Here is a 21241-nt window from a genome sequence, read left to right as displayed (position 1 = left end):
TTCATTGCTATCGGGATGTTAAGAGCATTCCATGGAATATAACAAAAAGTGTTTCTGAAGTCAATTAGCCTACCTACCCCACCTTTAAGAATAAATAAATACAATAATAAACAAAATAAAATAAACTATACATGTAGTGGAGTAAAAAGTATATTTTATAGTATATTATTAAAAAGTAGCATTAAATGGAAATGCTCAAAGTACAAATATGTCAAAAAAGAACAATACTTGACACAATTTGTTGATATGCAGTTTATAACTTAATGCACTGTATTTTATCATACAATATTCTGAAATTAAACTCTTGTTTGCACTCCATCCTCTGTGCGTGTGTGTATGATAATGTGTGTGTACGATATTGTGTGTGTGTGTGTGTGTGTGTGTGTGTGTGTGTGTGTGTATATATGATAATGTGTGTGTGTATGATATTGTGTGTGTGTGTGTGTGTGTGTGGATGATAATGTGTGTGTTGTAGGCCAATAGTCACTGAGTTACACAACGCTTTCAGTTTCCCTGCTGCTGCTCGTTGCTCCACGCCCACCGCCGCGCGCTGCTGCTGCTGGGCGGACTGGGGCAGATCTCCGCGCGACCAGTTCCGTGTTTCCTGCTCCTCTCATCGGACCAGACTGAACCGGAGGACCCGCCATGAAGGAGCCCCCTGCCCGGCCCAGGCATCCATAACTCCGGGGGTTCAGAGAGGAGAAAGTGTGCCGAGGTGAAGTGTTTTATTTCTGGGTCTTTCTGAGAGGATTCATCCGGCGGCTGCGGTGCGTTTACAGACAAACTTTGACGCTGCTTTTCCGGAGCTCCTCCCCCTCTTTCACTCCATATCGTGGATGTGCGTCGCCGTGCACACACACATACATTTACGCACACACACATATGCATTTACGCACACATACATACATTTACGCACACACCGACACACACATGCATTTACGCGTGGGCTGCGCTTCCCGTTCGCGTTTTTAGGAGGCCGTGCCATGCAGCTCTGCAACTTTTAATGTCGATGCATGTGTGTGTGTTCGTGTTCGTGTGTATGTGCGTGTGTGTGTGTGTAGATACAGCTGCGACGTGTGTGTGTGTACGTATATTATATATCAGCGTGTGTCACTGTGGCGTCCATTGATGTTGTTGTGACACAGGTGACGTAGTGCGTGACGCGCCTTCACGATGAGATAAGCAGATCCGCGCCGTGCGAATAAATGTGTGTGTGTGTGTGTGTGTGTGTGTGTGTGTGTGTGTGTGTGTGTGTGTGTGTGTGTGTGTGTGTGTGTGTGTGTGTGTGTGTGTGTGTGTGTGTGTGTGTGTGTGTGTGTGTGTGTGTGTGTGTGTGTGTGTGTGTGTGTGTGTCTTGTTGATGGACACTGAGAGGGATTTCTGAGCTGCGCACTTGAGATTTTTCTAGCAAAAAGAAGAGAAGCAGGAGTGTGTGAGGAAGTAACCCACACACTGTTTCCTGTGTGTGTGTGTGTGTGTGTGTGTGTGTGTGTGTGTGTGTGTGTGTGTGTGTGTGTGAACTCTGCAGTGAGTAAGCTGCATGTGCTCACACACCTGACATGCACAACACCAACGTGCACTTCGTGCGACGTCATTTCCAAAACGTATAGAAGTAATTTACAAGAAGAAAGTCGTTGTCATTTATCTGATCACTTTGTGTATTCTAGAATGGTCCAATTATTATTTTAAAACTATTTAACGTCAGTATGTATTTTTAATATCTGTTCTCTACACATATCACAATACCTGTGTGTCTGGAATGGTCTCATTATTACTTACAAATAAAATAAATGCAGCAAATAATGTATGTTATGCTTTCAATGTCATGGGATGGATACAGATTTGTTATACAATGAATTGTATTTATGGGAAAATGTCACATTCATAAAAATAAATATTACACACTTTAACCTACAATTAAAGAGGCCCTATTCTGCTTTTGAAATAGGGCCTCCTTAAACCAATTGTATGACTTGTGTTTATCTCATCATGAATATATCTTTCCATTCCTATCACTTTTTTAAATATCTGTTCTCTGCACAAATCACGATCCCTGTTTTTTTGCTATTTTCTCTTCAGGTAACTTTTGGTTAAAAGTTCATCAAACAAGTGATCAACAACAGCAGCATCACAACGATGGATGAAGAGACGGGGAAAATAAGGACGACTACCCAGAAGTCTCTTGCCCCAACTTCGTCAGCTGACCTTTGACCACTCGTGGATTAAAAATGTCCCTTTGGCTCGGACAGGGAGGGAAGCGAGACATCAAACTGTCCGGGAACTCTGGGAATATAGTTTGAAACTGGATTGCAAAACGGCGTCTTTTTCCGTATTTCAATGGGACTCACATGGTTGGTGAAGATGGAATAAGATCTGGGTGTTTTTTTTTTTTAAAGCAAAACTGATTACTAATTAGAAATTGAGTCAAGCATGGAGCAGGATTTCACACAATAGGATCTATCATAGATTTTGGATGGTGATCATCTGTATGCACTAGCCTGGACTAACATTAGCCAGCCTGGATTCAAACCCTTTACACCTGAAACAAGCCTGTAATATCTTCCATTTCTGCTCAAAACTACAAACATGGCTGCTACAGGAAGGAAGCACTTGGTGAAAGACTTCAACCATTTCATGACCTGTTACCTGTGTCGAGGTTACCTGATCAAACCCACCACGGTCACCGAGTGCCTGCACACCTGTGAGTAAAACAGACAGACCTGTGAAATGTTTGTCAGTTAAAAGATATCAAACTCTTTAATGCACGGAGATCTTACCAGAAACCATCAATCAACTGTATCTGAAGCTTTTGGCAAACCTATTCAAGTTTATCAGGATAGTTCAGTGAGTGAGTGAGCAACATCTCTGCATACAAGCTAACCTGCTAATCCGAATCAGAAGAATCAGAATCCAGTTTATCGCCAGGTACGCTTACACATACATGGAATTTGTTCACTATCTGGTGGTGCAAACATTAGCAATCTAGAAAAAGAAGTTGCAAAGTAGATTAAAAAAAAGAAATATATTAGGATAATAAAAAATAAGTATTTTTAAGAAACAATTTAGCATTAAAAAAGGATGCTAAAGACAAGTATTTACACAAAATGTAACTATACAAATAACCTTAAAAGCTAAAAAACAAAAACCATTTAGGACAATGAGTATATGGCAAACTACAGTGTATTATATTTGTGGAGGGCTGTGCAGACATGTGTGCAAAAAGTAGTGAGAGAGTTACAGTAATGATGAGCGAGCTTTCAAGCTAACCTACTGTACCACCATGTCAGTTTCCAAGTGAGTGAACAAACCACATTCAGGCAAGCTAACCTGCAAATGAGTGAGCGAGCAAACTAATATACTGTACCAGTATGTCAGTTTCTGTGCAAGTGAGCGAGCTAACTATCTGCAAGCGATCAAACCACCTATTAGCGAGCTAGCAGGCTAGCCAGCACACATTTCTCAAATCTTCAGTGTTTTTTGTTCTTTTTTTCTTTGAAATCCTTAAAGGGCCCATGTCATGGCCATTTCCACTGATCATAATTCCATTGTTGAGGTCTACTAGAATAGATTTATATTGTGCAATTTTCCAAACTCACATTGGTTTCTCATACAGCATCTCTCCAAACTCACATTGGTTTCTCAAACAGCATCTCTGTAAACTACGTGTATTCACTGAATTTCACTCTCTGCCTTTAACGGCTCGTTGTAGCTCCAATAGCTCCAGCCCCCACCCTCCCTGTGAGCACAGTGTGCTCTGATTGGTCGGGACGTTGTGAATCGCGCTGAGCTCCGTGGAGGTGTTGTTTCCTTGTTAGCGATACATAGCGAAACACATCCTGAGCACACACAAAGTCACAGCCGAAGTAAAAACAATAAGTGTGGCTTGATATTGAGTAAGAAAAAGGTTGATAAACGCTGAGAGAATGGGTCTGCAGAGAGCATGGGTCTGCAGAGAGAATGGGTCTGCAGAGAGAATGGGTCTGCAGAGAGAATGGGTCTGCAGAGAGAATGGGTCTGCGGAGAGAATTTCGCCGCGATCCCAACTGTCTGTTATCAGCCTGCAGCCAGGGAGGAGAAATCAGCAGAGCTGCTTGTGCTCCCTGCACACAGATGTGTGTGTGTGAGGAAGTCCGTGGATTGGTCAATTTGGACCAATCAGCGGGGGCTTAACGTAACGGCTCCGCGGACGTAACGTAACGGCTCCACGGATTGGTCCATTTCGTTCCGGGTGCGGCTTGACATCATGCCGTACCCGGAACGAAATGGAAGAATCAAATGGACAATGACGTATCTCCAACGAGGCGTTTTGGGGAGGTATTTTCTGTGTTAGAGTTTTACTCGCTACAGGGTGTACTTTGAGGGTTTTGACTCTGCAGACCGTTTACATGCATAAAAACCTTCATAACACACAAGGGGACGGGTAATAACCGGAAAAGCATGACATGGGCCCTTTAAACATAAGGCTGTCAAACTGCCTTGACAAAAAAATTGCCATTGTAGATTCTAGTTTAACCCCAACATGTAATACATGTTAATGTTGCTCCTTACAAGCACTTAAATCAAACCCCATAATTACACATCATAAGATTGTTACAAATCGAACCTACTGTAAAACCAGGTCAGTTTCCAGGCTAATCTCTGGGCTAACTATCTGCAATCAAGCTAGCCTGCTAATGAGCATGTTTCTCAACTTTTCAGTGTTTTTCTTTGTTTTATAACTTTGAAATCCTTTAAACTAAATGCTGTCTTGACAAAAACTCGCCATTGGAGAGTCTAATTCAACCCCAATAACATATGTTGGTTTCTTCTTCGCAGTCTGCAAGATATGCATTGCATGTCACCTGGTTTGCTAAGAATTGTCCCACAGTGCATGTTCTTAACACATCATTAGCTTGTTACCTAGCCAGCTAACCTACTGTACTACTATGTCAGTTTCCAGGCTAATCACTGGGCTAACTGTCTGCTAGCTGTCAGCAAGCGAGCTAACCTCCTAATGAGCGAGCTAGCAGGCTAACCAGCAGATGTTTATCCAACCTTTCAGTACTTTTTTCCCGTTTATTTCTTTAAAATCCTTAAAACAAGATCAATCAATCAATGTTTATTTATAAAGCCCAATATCACAAATGCTACATTTGTCTCATTGGACTTTACAGTTTGTACAGAATATGAATACGACCCCCTCTGTCCTTGGACCCTCGCATCGGACAAGGACAAAGATGCATCTTATTTTAACCCATTAACATATTTTAATGTTGTTTCCTTTGCAGTCTGTAAGAGCTGCATCGTGCAGCACTTTGAGGACAGTAACGACTGTCCTAGATGTGGCATTCAGGTTCATGAGACCAACCCACTGGAGATGCTCAGGTGACTTTTTATTCATACTCTGACTTGACTCTCACTGTTGTCTCTTCTTTGAGAAAGTCTCTGTTCTTATAAATGACAAATGCAACACTTTGTACAAACAGTTCATCGTGCTCTTTATTTTTGCCGCTACTTTTAATTGAACTATACACATCTCACACTGCACTGTAACTTTTATTCATGTGCCTGTGTTATTCATGATTTATTATCTTTGCTTTCTAATGTTTTCTAATGTGTTTTATGCTCTTATTGTCTGTCATGTTTGTAAAGCACTTTGAATTGCCTTGTGTAGAAAAGTGCTAGATAAATAAACTTGCCTTGCCAAGATCAAAACCCTCAATACAGCAGGCACAAATAATTATAATAATAATAATAATAATAATAATAATAATAATAATAATAATAATAATAATACAAACATGAGAAACAAATAGAAATAAAAAAACAACAAATAAACCTGCATAGTCATAAATAATAACAACTAAGGGGAGAAAAGAATAAACAAATGAATCAAGGTACGATAGGGTTAGGGGACTTGGCCTTGATGATATTGTATTAAGTAACACTACATTACAAATGCAACACTTTGTACGAACAGGTCATCGTGCAAAACCAATACAAAGATAATTGCCAAGATCAAAACCTTCAATACAGCAGGCAAAATAACAAATAATAATTCAAAAATTATAAAAAAAAATTGAAATACAAAAACAACAAAAAAGTCATAAATAATAACAATTAAGGGGAGAAAATAATAAACCAATGAATCAAGATAACAAGTCACGATAGTTTAGGGGACTTGGCCTTGATGATATTGTATTCACTACAGTACAAATGCTACACTTTTACAGTACACCACATGTTATTTCCATTTACCTCCATTGTGACTGTGACTCATTTGATCGACGTGTATTTCTGTTATTTGATCATTCTAACAAATGTATTTCCCCTAATGCTTCTCTCATTCACCACATCCTTCACTTGAGTTTCATTCTGATTTGCCATTTGTCTTTCGCCGTGTGTTTTGGCACTATCTTTCACCCCTCACTCATTCTTGAATTTGGATAAAACAGGTTTCATATCTGTTTAATATTCAATGTTAAGAAATCTATATGTTTATAGAACAAGGTGTCAGCAATATTTCGGGGCAACCTCCTGATTTGGTCCGTTTTTCATAAATTATGTTTTTTTCCAGTCTGAGCTAAATGTTCCTATTTGTGTTGTCTTATATAGATTTGGAGCTTATAAATATTGACTATTTCACCCTTTTGCTTCTCTTCCTCCCCACTTCTGCTCTCCATTTTTTAATCTCTCTCTCCATACTCTCAGGTTGGACAACACCCTGGAGGAAATCATTTTCAAGCTGGTACCTGGACTCAGAGAAAGTGAGTTTGCCAGATGGTTTCATCAATCTGTCTCCTCAGTTTGACGTCCATGTTTAATTATGCGACTGTTCACGGGGGGTTGGAAAAATAGTTCACTAAACGACAGAACAACAGAAAATCACATCATTTATATTCAAGCTAGCCAATATGTTATTACTACACACAAATGGCCTTCAACATGTGCACTAGTTGTGACCCAACACTTTATTATATGAAGTTGAACCAAATAAAATATGGGTAATGAAAGAACACTATCATATTAATTGAGAGCATTCCTGTAACGTTACAACAGGTCAGAAGAAAAGCAAAGAAAATAAGTGCAGGAATGAGATCTACAACTCTGAAATGAATCAGCATTTTACCACTTCCTGTCCCCCGGTCTGGAACTCAGCGGTTTTTATAAATGTGTTTGAGGTTGAATTCCTACAAAAAGGTCTGTGGTTAACACAAGCTGAAGATATTTCTGTTCTACGACATCAAATATGTCAGTAAATACCCCACTGGTGGATTATAAAATAGTGGTTGCTAACAAGTGTCTAAATGAGACGACTAAACGTCATCACGCCCAACATTAGCCACCTTTAGCTTAGCGGTGGTGACGTGAAGTCATGTGACCGTGCTGTAGTTCCTTTATAGCCCAACATTAGCCGCCTTTAGTTTAGCGGTGGTGACGTGAAGTCATGTGACCGTGCTGTAGTTCCTTTATAGCCCAACATTAGCCGCCTTTAGCTTAGCGGTGGTGACGTGAAGTCATGTGACCGTGCTGTGGTTCCTTTATAGCCCAACATTAGCCGCCTTTAGTTTAGCGGTGGTGACGTGAAGTCATGTGACCGTGCTGTAGTTCCTTTATAGCCCAACATTAGCCTCCTTTAGCTTAGCGGTTGTGACGTGAAGTCATGTGACCATGCTGTAGTTCCTTTATAGCCCAATATTAGCCTCCTTTAGCTTAGCGGTGGTGACGTGAAGTCCTGTGACCATGCTGTAGTTCCTTTATAGCCCAACATTAGCCTCCTTTAGCTTAGCGGTGGTGACGTGAAGTCATGTGACCGTGCTGTAGTTCCTTTATAGCCCAAACATTAGCCACCTTTAGCTTAGCGGTGGTGACGTGAAGTCATGTGACCGTGCTGTAGTTCCTTTATAGCCCAACATTAGCCACCTTTAGCTTAGCGGTGGTGACGTGAAGTCATGTGACCGTGCTGTAGTTCCTTTATAGCCCAACATTAGCCTCCTTTAGCTTAGCGGTGGTGACGTGAAGTCATGTGACCGTGCTGTAGTTCCTTTATAGCCCAACATTAGCCACCTTTAGCTTAGCGGTGGTGACGTGAAGTCATGTGACCGTGCTGTAGTTCCTTTATAGCCCCAACATTAGCCACCTTTAGCTTAGCGGTGGTGACGTGAAGTCATGTGACCGTGCTGTAGTTCCTTTATAGCCCAACATTAGCCTCCTTTAGCTTAACGGTGGTGACGTGAAGTCATGTGACCATGCTGTAGTTCCTTTAAAGGCCCAACATTAGCCACCTTTAGCTTAGCGGTGGTGACGTGAAGTCATGTGACCGTGCTGTAGTTCCTTTATAGCCCAACATTAGCCGCCTTTAGCTTAGCGGTGGTGACGTGAAGTCATGTGACCGTGCTGTAGTTCCTTTATAGCCCAACATTAGCCTCCTTTAGCTTAGCGGTGGTGACGTTGAAGTCATGGGACCGTGCTGTAGTTCCTTTATAGCCCAACATTAGCCACCTTTAGCTTAGCGGTGGTTGACGTGAAGTCATGTGACCGTGCTGTAGTTCCTTTATAGCCCAACATTAGCCACCTTTAGCTTAGCGGTGGTGACGTGAAGTCATGTGACCGTGCTGTAGTTCCTTTATAGCCCAACATTAGCCGCCTTTAGCTTAGCGGTGGTGACGTGAAGTCATGGTGACCGTGCTTGTAGTTTTTTTATAGCCCAACATTAGCCTCCTTTAGCTTAGCGGTGGTGACGTGAAAGTCATGTGACCGTGCTGTAGTTCCTTTATAGCCCAACATTAGCCACCTTTAGCTTAGCGGTGGTGACGTTGAAGTCATGTGACCGTGCTGTAGTTCCTTTATAGCCCACATTAGCTGCCTTTAGCTTAGCGGTGGTGACGTGAAGTCATGTGACCGTGCTGTAGTTCCTTTATAGCCCAACATTAGGCCTCCTTTAGCTTAGCGGTGGTGACGTGAAGTCATGTGACCGTGCTGTAGTTCCTTATAGCCCAACATTAGCCACCTTTAGCTTAGCCGGTGGTGACGTGAAGTCATGTGACCGTGCTGTAGTTCCTTTATAGCCCAACATTAGCCACCTTTAGCTTAGCGGTGGTGACGTGAAGTCATGTGACCGTGCTGTAGTTCCTTTATAGCCCAACATTAGCGCCTTTAGCTTAGCGGTGGTGACGTGAAGTCATGTGACCGTGCTGTAGTTTTTTTTATAGCCCAACATTAGCCTCCTTTAGCTTAGCAGGTGGTGACGTGAAGTCATGTGACCGTGCTGTAGTTCCTTTATAGCCCAACATTAGCCACCTTTAGCTTAGCGGTGGTGACGTGAAGTCATGTGACCGTGCTGTAGTTCCTTTATAGCCCAACATTAGCCGCCTTTAGCTTAGCGGTGGTGACGTGAAGTCATGTGACCGTGCTGTAGTTCCTTTATAGCCCAACATTAGCCTCCTTAGCTTAGCGGTGGTGACGTGAAGTCATGTGACCGTGCTGTAGTTCCTTTATAGCCCAACATTAGCCACCTTTAGCTTAGCGGTGGTGACGTGAAGTCATGTGACCGTGCTGTAGTTCCTTTATAGCCCAACATTAGCCACCTTTAGCTTAGCGGTGGTGACGTGAAGTCATGTGACCGTGCTCTAGTTCCTTTATAGCCCAACGTTAGCTTTTAACTTAAAACATACGTTATCATTGCACCACTGAATTGCGGCAATATTAAATATCCCACATATTCATACATTAAGATTCTCCCAGCACATTTTCTTTTAAATTTGTCTCAACAGTGTCCTCATTGCTATGTTAAAAAATGTAAAGAAATGGCAAAAAAAAAAATGTCAGGTCCTTCTGTACAAACACACTGTGCTCGGACACATCTTGCTTCAAATTAAAACAATTTAAACTTCCTGTTCACACTTAATATAATCAGATTCAATGGCCTACAATGTTAGCTTTTGAGCAAAACAGTGTCCCTCCAATCTCTCCGTGCTCCTCCTAGGGTTTGATCCAAGAAGCCAACATGTCTAACTTAATCTGTGATGGTGCTTCAGTTTTATGACTCAATAACTTCCCGCTGCTGACGGAGCAAACATCGTATATTTTAGTGAGGCCAAGTGGTGTAAAAATAAGCGTCATAGCATTTCTGATTAATGGTTTGTGAGATTAATACCCAATGAAGGATCAGAATCACCCGTCTGTCTTTATAGGAATTCAGTGTGAATGCTTCTCTGTGGGTGTTTCTCAATCGCGAGTACGCTTGCTTGGTAGCACATGTCTGCCGAGCATCTTGCTTCAGAAGTGAGTCAAGAATACTTCCTGCCATTCGGAAAACGAAGTGTGGAACACGCTAGCAAGTGTGCAGGTGTGCGTCATATGAGAGGCCCCGCCTCTTACATCTTCCGCCACAGATTTGGGGAAATTGGTCCGTGCGCAAAGCATTGTGGGGATTTTAAGACCGCGGAGTCTACTCATGTGCAGCCTCGATATTTCTCCAAACGGAGTACGCCGGGCTCGGTAGATTTCCACGTATGCTGGAGATTGGAACAGTACTTCGGCGGCACTCGATGACGTAGTATGCTTGAAATAGAGGCTCTGAAGCAGCTTTACTCGCGATTGAGAAACACCCCCTGTGTCTCCATGCTGCTTTTTAACACTTCCTGTTGTTTATGTAAAACCAGGAGAGGAACAGCAGGAGCTGGAGTTCTGGAAGAAGAACCAGCCCAGAGAGAACGGCCAAGGTGAGAGGATTTAGATTTTATACGATGTGTGTTTTGATAAATACAGTCGCTTTACCACTGGCTTAAATCCTGCCAGATTGTGTATGTGTAAATAACGAATACTCTGAAGGGTTTTTTCTTACTTATTTGACTGTTATAATGTACTTTTATAGCTTCTAATTTACTGTTTATAACTTCTTCCTGCCATTAGTAGAGGAGGCAGACATTAAATCTATAGATTAGGGGAGTTTTTTATTACGTTTTGACTAAACACACACACACACACACACACACACACACACACCATGTATACATCACTTCAGGGGACATTACATTGACTTAAATGCATTTCCTGGAGACTTATCCTAACCTTAGCTATAACCAACACATGCCTAACCCTAACCCTTGCCAAGTCTTCACCCTAAAATTAATGATTCCCCTTATGGGGACCTCCATTATGTCCCCATAAGGGAAGCCAGTCCCCACACGTGACTGTGTAAACAGATGTAGGTCCCCACAAGGATGCTAGGCCACACACACACACACACATTCCCCTGGAGGCTCAGGGACTGACTTTTTCACTTACGTCAACCAACGTATCTGTATTTATAAATTGTCCGATCATCGATATCTTCTATGGCACACTCATATTTATATTTTGTAAACCTGAAAAAAACAGTCCATAATATATTTCTATGTATTCTGTATTGTGTGTTATTTATACCATAGCTATAGTGTATTGATTTTCTAAACTGCTGTGTGTATACAATACTGTCAGATGTATATTTGTATACTATACTAAAGATCACTATGCACTTACTACTGTTTTGCACTTCTGGTGTAAACTACATTTCGTTTCTTAGTCCTTTGTAATGACAGTAAAGTTGAATCGTAATCTTAATCTAATTGTCATATTGTGGGCTTGTTTATGTAAATATGGGGCATACAGGGTGTCCGCGGGGTCTTCAAAAGTATTAAAAATTGATAAATCAATTTAGCGAAAATGAAGGCTATTAAAAAGTATTAAAGGGCATTTTCCAAGGTATTACATTTTGTAGCTTGTTTCCAATAAGTATATAAATTGTCCAAAGAGGTTGTATTCTACAGTCTGCCTGAATGTAATCATTGCGTAGGTGTGTAATGTGATTCTGTGTAGTTTATTTATGGCATCCCGTTGGATGTGACGTCATCTGAACAGGACATCGCACGCTCACTGCTTGATAGCGCGCGAAGGTCCGTTTACGCCGGTTGTTAAACATGGTTATGGGGAAATGCAAGTCTGCGTCCAAATGGTTGGAAGATAAGGAGGAAGGACAATCAATACTGTATATAGTCAATGTGAGGTAAAGTGTGTCGCCAAGGTAACCGGTTAAAACTCCAAGTGGCGATGAGGTCTTAAAATGTATGGGAAGGGTCTTAGAAAAGGTCTTAAAAGGAATTAAATGTGACTTCAGGATTCCTGCATACACCCTGCTTAAATACATTCACTTGAGGTTAGAGAAATGTATTTAAGGCACTAATTTGAATGTTGGTTGAAAGTACAAACACGCCGTAGTGAAGCAAATCCTCCTCTGTGTCAAAATAACAGAGCGTCCATCAGAATGATTTACGTCCCTCCCTCCCGATGAGTCACGAGGATAAACACCGTGAAGATATTATTATGAAGGAAATGAGAGAAGAGACAGAGACAGATCTGAAGCATGAGAGTCAGGAATAGTGAAGAGGAGAGAAAGAAGATACGACTCATCCGTCAGTCTCGTCCTTTTCACAACTCTGCAGCTACACTTCATTTCATCCATCCGATGGCGAGGAAAGATGCCTCTCAAATTGGAGCGTTTAATCCCAACAAGAAACTGCCTTCTGATCGCCACCATAGGGATTTATAGATAAGAATAAAGGGTCTTAAAAAAGGTCTTAAAAGGTTTTACATCTGACTTCAGGATTCCTGCATATACCCTGATAGCTGACTTTAGGGAATTTTCCTGCTCACATTTTGATGCCTTAAAATGCTAGTAAGAGAAACATTAGAGCTGATATTTGACATTTTTTGAGAGAGCACTGTTTATTGATGCTAACTGTACACTGTTGGTCTCTAACTAAAGCAAGGCAAGTCTATTTATAGAGCACTTTTCAACACAAGACAATTCAAAGTGCTTTACAAACATGAAAGTCATTAAGAGCATCAAAGACATTAGAAACATTACAAAGCAAAGATAATAAAACATGAATAACAGGTACATGAATAAAAGTTACAGTGCAGTGTGAGATGTGAAAAGTTCAATTAAAAGCAGCGTCAAAGAGAAAAGTCTTCAGCCTGGATTTAAAAGCAGAGCTGCAGCGGACCTGCAGGTTTCTGGGAGTTTGTTCCAGATGTTTGGAAATCTCCCTCCCCAGATTCTCACATTCCTCTAGCCGTAGACACTTTCCGAACCTTTTAATATTGCTTTCATCCATTTTGCATCCCAAAGCAGAAAGGCGTCAGAGGCTCGGACTTCCTGACGTTGTGGGTGATTATGGAGGCCGTGATGAAGATGATGACGGCGATGAGGAAGATTACCACAGAAATGATCCTCAGATCGCCATCTGTCTGGACTGCCTGCGAAACACGGGACAATCTGAGGCGACTGTCACGGTGGGTTGGTTTGAATTGTTTTAGATGTTTTGTATTTGATTTGATTTATTTTGAACGTGTAATAATAATAATAATAATAGATTACATTTGTATAGCTTCTTTCAAGGGACCCAAGGCCGCTTTACATGCACTACAAAAACTGTCAATCTTGCCAAGTATATTTGTCTAATTTCTAGTCAGAATATGTCTTTACACCTGATATAAGACCTGATCACTTAAGAAGGAACAAGGCAGGGGGATATAGGGTCTTGTTTTTACTAAAAGACTCTTTGTTACACAACATTTCCTGATTCTGGTCAAATATAGTTCAAAATAAAAAATATTTATTTTCATTACAAGATCTGATTTAAATAAATATCCCATCCTATTTTAGGAAATCTTACCAAGCAAATGTTCACTTGTTCTATCGGCAGATTAGTTCGACGTTTAACTTGTTATTGGAGCAGCATTTTTTCCATTGTGGTGAACAAACAAACAAACAAACAAACAAAAGGGGCAAATAATGAAGTAAACATGAAATAAATAGCAGTAGGAGTGGAAGCTGTGATGGGTTGTAAAACAATAATACCAAAATAAATAATGATAATTAATTGAAACAAGATAATTATGATACTGTACAATCTTAAGCAGTATCAAATTGATAAACAAAAATATTATTGACTTACAAATTATATATAAACAAATGACCTACCTGATTACACATCCGAAAAGTCTGTAGTATGTATACCTTAATCATCATTAGGTAAATCAATTAACCTTAAAATCTCTGAAGCCCTATAAAGTTTCCCATTTAGTTTTGGGTCTTTTCCAGGAAAGAATTTCATTTGAAGCTGCCTCTCTTGTTAAGTAAGTGTCTAATTGATTTTCTTTTCTCGTCCAATTAGGATCTGATGAAGAGATTCATCCGCTGCTCCAGTAGAGTCACGAGTGGGGAACCATTAAGAAGTTTCTCAGTCTGAAGCTGGCAGGCTGCCCAGCTCCTACGAGGTAAGAACCCCAACACAACTGAAGAGAAAACAGATACCACAACTTTTAGATATATTTTCAAATCATTTACTTCATCCATTATCACCGGATGAAGCTCTGCCCCCTTTCCAGCTTCTAATGTAGCACCGAGCAGCATTTATAAACTATACATTTAATTGGGATCATTTAAGTACACTGGCGACTATGGGATGGTTTTACAGCATACATCATTCATTAGGGACTGCAGGATGACAATAAAATGGCCCAAAACTCTCATATAAACACCATTTTTCATAACTCTTACGGGGTATTTTGGTGTAGATGGCTCTGCTATGAGGAGCTACGAAAATGTGCATGTGAGTGTACTACTTAGCTAACTCATTGGGATTAATAAAGTATCTACCTACCACCTACCCACCTACCTACCTACCTACCCTACCTACCTACCTACTACCTACCTACCTACCTACCTACCCTACCCTACCTACCTACCTACCCCTCCCTCCCTCCCTACCTACCTCCCTACCTACCTACTACCTACCTACCTACCTACCTACCTACCTACCTACTACCTACCTACCTCCCTCCCTACTCTACTACCCTCCCTACCTCCCTACCTACCTACCTACCTCCTACCTACCTCCCTACCTACCTACCTACCTAGCCTACCTACCTAGCCTACCTACCACCTTACCTACCTACCTACCTACCTACTACCTACCTACCTACCTACCTACCTACCTAACCTACCTATCTATCTTACGTTAGCTATCTATCAAACACACCTGCTTGCTAATGTTAGCTCTCTACTTAACAAACTAGCTTTTGAACGTTAGCTGTTGATGTATAGTCACATGGCTAATGCTAATTGATTTACTCTTCGACACAATCTACTGACATATGATAGTAAATAGGCTTCACAGCATATTACTTTATTACTAAACTGGTTTCATATGGCCTCCTCAGATAAGGAAATGTACACTTATTATTTTTTCCACTAATCGATCAGTTGATTTCCTCAAAAGATCTGTAAAAGTGAGTTTCTCCACGAGTCACGTTAACCACTCAGAAGGCAGATGCTCATTCAAACTCCAGTATAATTATATCTGTCACTCAGCTTCATCACAGGGTTAAGATGTTTGTTAAGCTCAAATGAAACTCTGTCCCTCCCTCTCATATTGATCACAACCTCCCACTCCTCACCAGAGAACTTCCCCTTCGCTCTCATTTTCTGCTGTTTCATTTCCATTTCCCTCATCATTCATTCAGTGTTTTTTCAACTTACTTTTGGCCGTGTTTGCATACTTTTGATTTGTACTAAACCCCATTAAGAAATGTTTAGCATGTCAATGTTTTGGTGTCTTTTTGTTTAGGACAACCTCACCTATATAACCTGATAGTTATTGTTTTCATTTTGACATGCTATATGAACATTTTGCACCCGAAATCACACAAAAAAATGTAAAAACTGATTTTGAAATATGATATCATCCGAACTTCTTATCTCTTTCCCCCGGCTGTGAGCAGCTGGACGTTCTGTGTAACGGAGAAATCATGGGCAGAGATCACACTCTGGAGTTCATCTACATGACCCGCTGGAGGCTGCATGGAGAGAATGTAAGTGTCACTTCCTGTGTGCATGCGTGTACAAATGTGTGTACAAATGTGTGTGTGTGTTTGTAGGTGTGTGTTATGTATTTACTTATAGAATAAGCTGAAGTTTTCAAATGTCAAGATTCAAAGGTTTTATTGTCATATGAACATGAGCTACGGTGTAGAAATGGCAATGAAATTCTTCTGACCTGAGCTCCTCCAACAATGCAACATATATAATAAAATGCAAAATAGTGCATGTACTAGCTTTTTAATGTTAGATGTTGATGTAGTCCCATGGGTAAGTTCGAGTATGAGTGTGTGTGTTTCTGTATTTACTTCTAGAACAAGCTGATGTTCAAGTATAGTTGAGAAAAATGTGATTTGATTCTGAGACGAGAACACCGATCTCAACGAACACCTTCGATGTCTTTTCATCTGACAATCACTAAATCACTTATTACAATTATTTAAAGGATATTCTAGTCTTTATGATATATATAAAATCATGAGGACTCGGCTCAACAAACGACATAAGGTTGAGGTTGTGTAGAACAGTGGTCCCAAACCCTCGGTCCGCGGGAACAATTGAATAAAAACATATTTCATTGATTATTAGTCTGAGAGCCTGATGTTTACGGAAGACAGGAAAGATATCTTCCGGCTGTGATTGGGTTATTTGTCGTCACTTCACAAGCGGTGCTCGAAAAGTTAAACTACTTTCAACTAAGGACACAGCAGTAAGTGGCGTCTCCGTTGATTTGTGGCGTCTCCGTTGATTTGAGCACGCTAAAAAACGGCGCATGTGAAAGGAGCCTTATGGTTACTGCAAATGTTGGTTTTCCTCCAAAAACAAGTGACCTACAGCCCTGCCATCCCCCCATACTTTGAAGACCGGTCCGTGAACATATTGTCTTCCAAACTTTTTTGACGAGGGCCACATACAGAAAATGATACGAAGGGCTGATTAGAGGTATAATCACCTCATAGTTAAGTTATAAGTTAGCAAAACCAATGAAAATAATCAAATCAAATCAAATCAAGTTTTATTTATATAGCACATTTTTAAACATTTTTTAAATAAATAAGTTATTGGGCTTTTTTTCCTCTCAACTTAGATTTGTTAGAAAATGTTTCCAAACTTTAATTGACTGAATTAATTTTACACATGAACACTGTGTAATATATTTGTAGCATATATATTTAAGAAGTACAACATAAGACGGGCTCAAGTTTCATTTGTGCGCCAGATTCCTTCATAGTTTTAGAATTTGCTGAGGGGCCCATTCAAAATGGTAGTAGCTTGGACACCCCTGTCTCACTTGAAACCAAACAGTTGGGGACCTTAACAGGGGGTCCGCGGGGTCTTAAAAAGTATTAAAAGTTGATAAATCAATTTAGCGAAAGTTAAGGCTATTAAAAAGTATTAAACGGCATTTTCCAAGGTATCACATTTTGTAGCTTGTTTCCAATAAGTATATAAATTGTCCAAAGAGGTTGTATTCTACAGTCTGCCTGAATGTAATCATTGCGTAGGTGTGTAGTGTGATTCTGTGTAGTTTATTTATGGCATCCCGTTGGATTTGACGTCATCTGAACAGGACATCCTCACGCTCACTGCTTGATAGCGTGCGAAGGTCCGTTTACCGCCGGTTGTTAAACAACATCGTTATGGGGAAATGCAAGTCTGCGTCCAAATGGTTGGAAGATAAGGAGGAAGGACAATCATACTGTGTATAGTAATGTGAGGTAAAGTGTGTCGCCAAGGTAACCGGTTAAAACTCAAAGTGGCGATGAGGTCTTAAAATGTATGGGAAGGGTCTTAGAAAAGGTCTTAAAGGAATTACATGTGACTTCAGGATTCCTGCATACACCTGCTTAAATACATTCACTTGAGGTTAGAGAAATGTATTTAAGGCACTAATTTGAATGTTGGTTGAAAGTACAAACACGCCGTAGTGAAGCAAATCCTCCTCTGTGTCAAAATAACAGAGCGTCCATCAGAATGATTTACGTCCCTCCCTCCCGATGAGTCACGAGGATAAACACCGTGAAGATATTATTATGAAGGAAATGAGAGAAGAGACAGAGACAGATCTGAAGCATGAGAGTCAGGAATAGTGAAGAGGGAGAGAAAGAAGATACGACTCATCCGTCAGTCTCGTCCTTTTCACAACTCTGCAGCTACACTTCATTTCATCCATCCGATGGCGAGGAAAGATGCCTCTCAAATTGGAGCGTAGAAAAAGCAGCGTCTTGTCATTTAATCCCAACAAGAAACTGCCTTCTGATCGCCACCATAGGGATTTATAGATAAGAATAAGAATAATAATAATAAACTTTATTTATATAGCACCTTTCATTCTTGACGCAGTCCAAATTGCTTTACAGAGAATGAGGTATAAACAAACAGAAAGAGTTATATCAATGAACCATAAAACAATAACACATGAGCAGTGATACTACTGAAAACTTCCAAGTGCCCCAAGTTATAAGTTATAGGTCTTTAATTTACTTTAAAAATTACAATTGAGGTTGCTGTTCTAAGATCAAATGGGATTTCCACAGTTTGGGGCCACACAGAAAGCAGCCTCCCTATTTCTTGTAATGCACTCTCGCTGTAACTACTCTGGTCTTGAAAAAACGTTACGCATCGAACTGAGGCCTGTGCTACGAAGTCGGTTCAACCTAACCTGGATATGTTTGAGTTACCCGGTTTACCTAATCCAAAACAAACGCGAGTTATCAACTCGTTTACTCAAGCCAGCCGTGTCCTATCTAGTTAGGTGCGCGTTCACATGAAAGGGGTGGTATTTGGAGCATTCGACCAATCACAAACATGGAGAAGCGTACTGACAGCGCAGCGTCATACTTCCTGAATGAAAAGTCAACTATAATATTAGACAAATATGAGGAAGTTAAACTTTAAACATCCATGACTTAAACACTTTATCCAGGATCAAAGCCACATAGCTGCACCTGCAAGGTGAATACAGCTGGTAACAGAGAAAGTGTTTGAATGCGTACATTAACAGGTTTATGATATCACTGCCCCGTCCAAGACACGATCTGACTTTAATTACATTTGACTCGAGTGTTTCGTCAACTTAATGTGTTGCTTAAAATAATACTTCTGCATACAGTATGTGACACTGTGAGTGTTTGCACGGCCAGATACGGCTCAGCTGACTCAAATAAGGAAATATATGATACATTATGATTGATATGATATGAATGATAATGGGACACATCGACGTCTGCACTCAGTGCCGCGGACTGTACTTAATGTTACTCTGATCCGGTTACTTATGTGTGGCAGATATTTAATTAAGCTTTCTTAACATAATAGTATAATAATAGTATAATAGTTATAGGCTAATAGTCAGATTGCTCTGAAGATGGGAGGTGATATTCTATTCATTTTCACGTTCACAACAGTCTGTGATTTTGGCCGGCCGTCTTTCCTGCAACGGCAGTTTAAACTGTATTTCCTCCGCACACTGAGCTCTGATTGGTCAGCAGGCGGTGCTTTCACTGAGTTGATCTCTTATCCTGGAACCTATCCTGCTTCGGAGGCAGACTAGGTTCCAGGATAAGTTACCGTGGAGATCTAGCCCGCTAAGAAGAGAACCAGCGTCGTAGTACAGGCCTCGGATGTCCACAATCACGTTATTTACCTCTTTGAACAGTTATGAAAACACCGTGAAAACATGTTGGCCGAGTAGACCAGCAGTATAAAAGACACGTTAATACATCGTTGACACTTTTAAAGCGCCGTTTTACTCTCTCACAAACACAATGTAACATCCGGGGCTAGAGGTCACATGACTTTCCGGAAAGATACATTTGATTTTTCTTATAATCTTGACTTTTTATCAGAAATCTGACTTTTTCCTCCGAAATTTATATTTTTTCTCAGAATTTTGACTTTTTTCATAGATTTTTCTCAGAATTATGAATTTTTTCTCAGAAATGTTACTTTTTCCTCAGAAATTTTACTTTTTCTCAGAAATGTGATAATAGGCTTAGGGTTATTTATATTCATTGTATTATTATATACATCTTCCTGTAGAATATTCTATGCAAAACCAGTGAATTCAATCAAGTAACATCTTTAGAAAACACATTCCTGCTTTTTGCTGCTGCTGCAGGTTGGACCATTTTACATTTCTCTCATTGAAACCAGAACCTGAAAAGTGTCCGTCAGCTGAACAGATTGCATGTTAGTGAAGTATAATTAAAGTGTTTGGACACAGAAATGCTGAGTGTCAGAGATGCAGAGGCACAGTCACAGTCTGGTTAGTTTTGGATCCAGTGTTGTTTTTGTTTTTCTGAGGCATGATGCAGCAGAAAGCAGAGAGCCGGAGGAGAGGACGGCTGCTCTCTGCTGCCAGACACAGGAGAGACTGACTCTCAAACGCACTCTTTTCACTTTCAGCTGCTATGAAACAAACACTCTGCTTTTCTCCTTTTAAATGTTTTATGAATGTTTTGTTGTGCTTTAGGAATGCAGCAGTAGTCGCCATTGACATTTATATTATTCAATCACAATGATGAATGGATTAAAGCCCTGATACTTCTGAAAAACTGAGGATAAAAGCTAACCAATAAGATGCCACATGACTCCAGGATCACTTGCCCTTCGCATTGTCCTTTTCCGCGATTAGGGAAGTTGTTGTTCTGAATTTAAAGGGTTCAAATGTGCAAATAACATGCAAAAGAGATGTGTTTTGGTTTTTGCATGCAGTGTTTAATCAAATATCTGTTTCTGAGTTGTTTTCCAACTTGAGGGGTGATCAATTATATTCTGAAACCCATTTTCCGATTATTCTGACTCCACTTGAATGCAGCACAAATGCGGTGGTTAATGTTAATTAAAGAAAATGTTATGAATTATTAGAATTTAGCCTTTTTCTCAATATGTTGGCTTTTTCCTCAGAATTTTGACTTTTTCTCAAAATATGACTTTTTTCTTATAATTTTGACTTTTTCTCAGAATATTACTTTTTCTCAAATTATGACTTTTTTTCTTAGAATTTGTATTTATTTCTTAGAATTATGACTTTTCTCGAAATGTTGACTTTTTCTCAATATTTTGGCTTTTTCCTCAGAATTTAAACTTTTTCTCAAAAATATGACTTTTCTTAGAATTTGTATTTATTTCTTAGAATTATGACTGTTCTCGAAATGTTGACTTTCTCGTGATTCAGATTTTTTTCTCAATCAGATTTTTTCTCAAAATGTTGACATTCCCTCAAAATATTACTTATCTGACTTTTTTTTCGAATGTTTTTCTCAGAGATTTTTCTTAGAATTCTGACTTTTGGTAGAAAGTCAAAAATATCTTTCAATGTTATAAAGGAGTATT

The 21241-nt window shown here is 40.1% G+C and overlaps 1 protein-coding gene across 1 annotated transcript; it reads left to right on the top strand.

The window, feature by feature from the left end:
• Window positions 1–510: 510 nt before the first annotated feature.
• On the top strand, window positions 511–15897 carry LOC117491186 (polycomb group RING finger protein 5-B-like; the record flags this gene model as incomplete). Its single annotated transcript, XM_034141049.1, is given in 10 exon segments — window positions 511–715; window positions 2080–2701; window positions 5268–5364; window positions 6691–6746; window positions 10644–10703; window positions 13151–13314; window positions 14199–14243; window positions 14246–14278; window positions 14281–14301; window positions 15808–15897. Coding segments are annotated over 9 exon segments (681 nt in total), but the record flags the coding sequence as incomplete, so codon positions are not given.
• Between the last annotated feature and the right edge of the window lie 5344 nt (window positions 15898–21241).

The sequence above is a fragment of the Trematomus bernacchii genome, unplaced genomic scaffold (genome assembly GCF_902827165.1).
Source record: "Trematomus bernacchii unplaced genomic scaffold, fTreBer1.1, whole genome shotgun sequence".
In the NCBI taxonomy this organism is placed as follows: domain Eukaryota; kingdom Metazoa; phylum Chordata; class Actinopteri; order Perciformes; family Nototheniidae; genus Trematomus; species Trematomus bernacchii.
Note: the sequence above shows the minus strand (reverse complement) of the source record. Positions and strands in the feature narration are given on the sequence as shown.